General features: G+C 53.8%; 1 protein-coding gene across 2 annotated transcripts in view; it reads right to left on the reverse strand.

The window, feature by feature from the left end:
- Lrp5 (LDL receptor related protein 5) overlaps positions 1 to 5,591 on the reverse strand; it is a 108,603-nt gene extending 103,012 nt beyond the window's left edge. For both annotated transcript variants that reach the window (XM_075972962.1, XM_075972961.1), the window contains exon 1: positions 5,379 to 5,591. In XM_075972962.1, coding sequence (XP_075829077.1) covers positions 5,379 to 5,469 — 91 coding nt within the window. In that variant the 5' untranslated portion in view covers positions 5,470 to 5,591. The remainder of the gene's footprint in view (positions 1 to 5,378) is intronic.
- Positions 5,592 to 6,000: the final 409 nt, after the last annotated feature.

The following is a 6,000-nucleotide window of genomic DNA, read 5'->3' on the forward strand; positions in this document are numbered from 1 at the left end:
TGGCTAATTCTAGCTACTCAGGGGACTGAGACAGGGGGACTGCTTGAGCCCAAGAGTTCAAGGCCAGCCTGGGTAACACAGAAAGACACTATCAGCCCTCAAGAAGTGACTAGAACGGGCAGATCCCCAGAGACAGCACAAAAACTGCAGTTGGGAGATACGAAGTTTCACTGTCCAATGAAAATGGGATTTGCTTTGGAACAACAAAAATGTTTTATTAATTGATGGTTGCAATCCACAAGTATGGTCAATGCCAGGGCCATACCTGCTTGAGACAAGGTGAGCCCCTGGTGTGACTCCTAGGATGTGTCAACTCCAATATTTAAGACGTATTTGTATGGGTAGTATACCTATGTATGTGCACCACATGCATGCAGTACCCACTTAGGCCAGAAGGGGGTGTCATATTCCCTAGAACTGGAGTTACAGACAGTTGTGAGCTGCCATGTTGGGGCTGGGAATTGAACCCTAGTCCTCTGTTAGAACAATAAGTATTCTTAACCAGTAAGCCATCTCTTCATCCCCTTCAATCAAAATTTTTATTTTTATTTCTTCAGTTGATTATTTTTGGAGGGGGACTAGGTAGTGTTTTAAGAAGAGACTGGGGGCTGGAGAGATGGCTCAGGGGCTGGAGAGATGGCTCAGAGGTTAAGAGCACTGCCTGCTCTTCCAAAGGTCCTGAGTTCAATTCCCAGCAACCACATGGTGGCTCACAACCATCTGTAATGAGGTCTGGTGCCCTCTTCTGGCCTGCAGGCATACACGCAAAACAGAATATTGTATACAAAATAAATAAATAAATAAATAAATATTAAAAAAAAAAAAAAAAAGAAGAGACTGGCCTTGAGTTCGGGACCTCAGCCCTGAGTGCTGGGAGGCCAGCATGTGCCAGCATGACCAGCTAGTTCCAGAGCTGCTGGACAGATGGCTATTGTTCTTGTAGAGGATGTGTGTAGTCCCCAGCACCACAAAGGGCAGCTCACAGTGGCCTGTCTGGACTTCTAGCTCCTGGGTATTCGATGCCCTCTTCTGCACTCCAATAGTGAACTAGACTCGCACATATACACACAGACACACACATAACTTAAAATAAAAATAAATCTTTTTAAAAATTCAGTTCCAAAGCCAAGTATAGTAGTGCATGCCTTTAATCCCAGACTCAGAAGGCAGAGGCAGGCAGATCTCTATGAGTTCAAGGTCAACTTGGTCTACACATCCAGTTCCAGGCCAACCACAGCTACAGTAAACTCTGTTCTCAAATTTCAAAAAATAACTAAAATAATAATAATATCCTCAGTTCCACACAATTCACCTAGGTCAGCCCAGGTCGACTCCAGCCTGATGTCTGATCTTCCTTGCCACTAGGTCACAGACGAACTGACGTCTCTCAACAGAGACTATCTGGCCCTTGAGGACTGAGGTCTGGACCCTCTGGTCCATGTGCCCAGGGTGAGGGCTCATTTTGCCATAGCTTTATTCCAGTCCCAGTGTCCTATGTGCCCCTCCACATGGGTACCCAGACACCACGACTGTCTTATGTCTGCTACCCTGTCCCATTCCACCCAGCAAGCTTAACCTGGCACCAGTCACCAGAAAAGCAGGTATGGTAGTAAGAGTCATGGGTGCTCCCACTAAGAAGTTACTGCAGGTACAGTAGTGAGAGTCATGGGTGCTCCCACTAAGAAGTTACTGCAGGTACAGTAGTGAGAGTCATGGGTGCTCCCACTAAGAAGTTACTGCAGGTACAGTAGTGAGAGTCATGGGTGCTCCCACTAAGAAGTTACTGCAGGTACAGTAGTGAGAGTCGTGGGTGCTCCCACTAAGAAGTTACTGCAGGTACAGTAGTAAGAGTCAGGGGTGCTCCCACTAAGAAGTTACTATGGGTACAGTAGTGAGAGTCATGGGTGCTCCCACTAAGAAGTTACTATGGGTACAGTAGTGAGAGTCATGGGTGCTCCCACTAAGAAGTTACTATGGGTACAGTAGTGAGAGTCATGGGTGCTCCCACTAAGAAGTTACTATGGGTACAGTAGTAAGAGTCGTGGGTGCTCCCACTAAGAAGTTACTATGGGTACAGTAGTGAGAGTCATGGGTGCTCCCACTAAGAAGTTACTGCAGGTACAGTAGTGAGAGTCAGGGGTGCTCCCACTAAGAAGTTACTGCAGGTACAGTAGTAAGAGTCAGGGGTGCTCCCACTAAGAAGTTACTGCAGGTACAGTAGTGAGAGTCATGGGTGCTCCCACTAAGAAGTTACTGCAGGTACAGTAGTGAGAGTCATGGGTGCTCCCACTAAGAAGTTACTGCAGGTACAGTAGTGAGAGTCATGGGTGCTCCCACTAAGAAGTTACTATGGGTACAGTAGTGAGAGTCATGGGTGCTCCCACTAAGAAGTTACTATGGGTACAGTAGTGAGAGTCATGGGTGCTCCCACTAAGAAGTTACTATGGGTACAGTAGTGAGAGTCATGGGTGCTCCCACTAAGTTACTAAACTGTGACAGGAAGGATTTTCATGGTCATGTTCCTGAGGAGAAAAGCAAGGGCGGAGTCAGCTGCCTACCTCCCCCGGCAAGTGGCAAGGCTGGGACTAGACTTTGGGCTGCAGGTCCACATCACTTTATTTCCCAACTCTCATTTGTGGCCGCAGAGTTAAACTCATCAGATACTGAATACCCAGGATCACAACACAGAAGAAAAATCCAGCACAGGGCCTGGGGAGACGGCTCGGCTGGTAAAGCCTGAGACATACTTGAGCCCCATGTGAAGAGCCAGGCATGGTAACAGGCTTATACTCAGTGAGGCCCGGTTCCTGGTGAGAAACCTTGTCTCAAGGAACAAGGCAGATGGCTCCCAAGGAACACTACCCAAGACTGACCTCCAGCCTTCCTATCACATGGCAGAAAACTACAAAAGGCTGACCTCTGGCCTTTACATGCACAGGCATGCACACACATGAACACACACACACACACACAAGACAAAAATCCAGACCATGCACCACCAGCCTCCAGAATTCCAGGCCAGAAAGATCAAAGGCCATGTCACACAACTGTCCCTGAAGCTCTGCCTCCACTACCCAGACCTGGGCTAGGGATGGTACTGACAGTATCAGGGTATTACACGCACCTAACACGCCTGCCACATGAAAGAAAAGGGCACCAGATCCTTATAGCAAACACAGGGAGGCTATGTAAGCCCCCCCAAATACAACATGCAACTAGGAATAAAACCCTGGCTGGTCTGACCATCCCACTCTCCTGCCCCCAGGGCACCCACTTGCAAAGTAGGTGGCAGAATCCTCACCTGTCGGCTCCCCACCCCCACACCCTGTGTGAATCCTGCTAGATGCCTGAGCAGTGACATTCTATAGTCAAAATAAAAAGGGTTCCAACCATGCCGGGAACTGTGAGGTGGCCTTCCCTGGAGATGCTCAGGACAAACGCTGGATCAAACAGGTTGCCTGGGTAATTTGTAGCACAGTGGGATCAAGGAACAGGATCCTCATTTGGAGGAGACTCACTCAGCATTTAGTTAACCCAATATAACCCAACATGTGCTGGCTGGGCCCTCCCAGGGGCAGGCAGGCAGCCCACATCTGCAGGAACCTCCTCCAGGAGGCCAGACAGGCTGGGCTGGTCCTGGGACAAGTGCTCTGGGCCCGTAGGAGGGAAGCCTAGGGTTTCCAGGCTGGGGAATGCCGCTCTCCACACGGGGACCACTAGAACAAAGGCTTTTCTGTGGGCCCACAGCTTCAATTTGCAACAGGAAGCAATCAGGAAAAATAATTAGCTGCCCACTTACTGCCTTCTCTCCAGACTCCCAAAGCGTGAATCTCACACAGACGTTTGGGGGGCACACAGCCACCAAGAACAGTCAAAATAAGAGCCTCGGGGAGATTCCTCCCTTGCTTCCATTTTAGGCCTGGATTACACCATCAGCTGGTACTCCTGGGGCCTGGCTTCCTAATGTTAAAATAATCAACTCTATTTTTGCCTCATACACCACCAAACTATAAAGATGTTAAGTCTGGGATACTAGACGACAGGCAGGGGATTCCAGAAATGTCAACCCCACCTCAGACAGGAAAATCGACTTACAAACCCCACCTTTAAAACAAACAGCCCCTCCACCCCCAAACCCCTTCTGCAGCCACGACCCAGGCATTTCCGGAAAGAGCAGCGCTGGCCTGGACTTCCCACGGCCTGTCACGGTTTTGTCTTCGCCTTGTTTTGCTAGCACCAGACATGGCCGGAAAATGTAAACACGGTCCCGAGGGAGACAAGTTTAGGGAGAGACTCCCCCAGAGCCCTCAGGCTGAGGGCGAAAGCTCCAGAACTAGAGGAAGCCAGGCCCCTCTCTCCCCCGTCCAAAAAGAAAAAGAAAAAAGAAACCTGGGTGTAAGGGACTGCAACCCAGGGAATCTGAGCAGAGAGCCAGGCCCAGCCACCTCCCTCAAGTGTCTACCCTGGAAATACACAGGGGGACAGCTGTTCGCCTTAATAAGACCCAGACAAAGGGACCTGAAGTTGTCCCCTACCCCACCCCAAACTTCCATCAGCACCATCCAGGAGTTCAAGACTATCTGCCGGACCCTTGGATAGCCACACTCCAGAAAAACAAAACACAACACACCCGAAAACAATGATTTAGGTGGCAAGAGGCTTGCTTTAAAAACCACATGGCAATCTCCGAATTAAAAGAACATGTGTGGCATTTCCAACTCCTTCGTTTCTCGAGAGTCCGCCTGACCTCAACTCCACCCCTCAGGACACACCAAAAGTTAGAAAGTTCCCCAGCCGGCCACTTCCCCAAAGGTGGGTCTAAATGAGACAGGATCCTATCTCCCCACACCAAGGCACCCACGCAACCGATCCCGGGGATGGACACTGGTCAGCGGTGGCCAGCGCCACCGTTTGGGGGCCCAAGCGATCAGATGGGTCACTGGGGTCACGGGGCACCTGGCAGGTGTCGGTCGGTTTGGAAGGCTGACAGCCACGCAAGTCAGAGAGACAGCAGCCAGGGCCAGGCCTCCCCGCGCGGGGCTCTCCGAACTTCCTAGCTTGCAACTTCAGGCACTTCCCAGGGCTCGGTAGGCCGGCCGCCGTTAGCAGGCTCGCAAAAAGTTTTCCCAGTAGTTCGCGACAGGCCAGGCCTGCGCAGGGCCATCGCGAAGCCCGTGGGTGCACTGCTGAGCGCGCCCCGAGCCCCGGGCAGGTGAGGGCCCGCCCGCGCCGCACCTGGCGGGCTCGGTCCCCGGGGAGGGGCCCCGGCGGGAGAGACAAAGGGCCCGCGCGCTGTCCCCCGGCGCGCGCTCCAACTCGCCCGCAACTTGCCAAGTGGCTGCGGCGACCCCGGCCATTGTCCCCCGCGCCCACCTTACCCGCGACGGGGGCCAGGCTGCAGCACAGCGCCAGCAGCAGCAGCAGCGGCGGCAGCGGCGGCGGAGGGGCCCGGGTCGGCGCCGTTTCCATGTCGTCCGGCGGCCGGGAGCGCCGCGCGCTCACTCGGGCTCCATGGCGCGCGCGGCGGCGGTGGATCCTCACGGCTCCCGGCGCCTCCTGCTCCCGCCTCGGGCGCCGCGGCCCAAGACGACGCGGGAGGAGGGAGCGGAAGCCGAGCCGGTCTCCGCCCCCCGCGCCGCCCGCGCCCCCCGCCAAGCCGCGCCCTCCCGCGGGCGCCGGGGAGCCCTGTAGGCGCGTCCCTCCTGGCCGCGACGGAGAGGTCCCCGCGAGCAGGTGGGTCACCTGCTGAACCGCTGCACTGACCCGTGGGGATACCGAGGCAAGGGGAGGCGTGACCCACGCAGCCAGGGGGCCTCGGAGCTGGAAGTTGGGGCGGGGGTGTCCCCTGAGCCGGGTCTGGGCGTTTCACCACAACTGCTGCCACCTGGCCCAGAGACACCTGGCTTCACTTGGGAAGCGCGCAGGAACAAGAGCAGGAGTGGGTGGTGCTGGAGGAACTAGGGGCTTTTACTTTTAGATTTATTTTATGTGTTAGAGTGT

This window comes from Microtus pennsylvanicus, chromosome 5 (genome assembly GCF_037038515.1).
Source record: "Microtus pennsylvanicus isolate mMicPen1 chromosome 5, mMicPen1.hap1, whole genome shotgun sequence".
In the NCBI taxonomy this organism is placed as follows: domain Eukaryota; kingdom Metazoa; phylum Chordata; class Mammalia; order Rodentia; family Cricetidae; genus Microtus; species Microtus pennsylvanicus.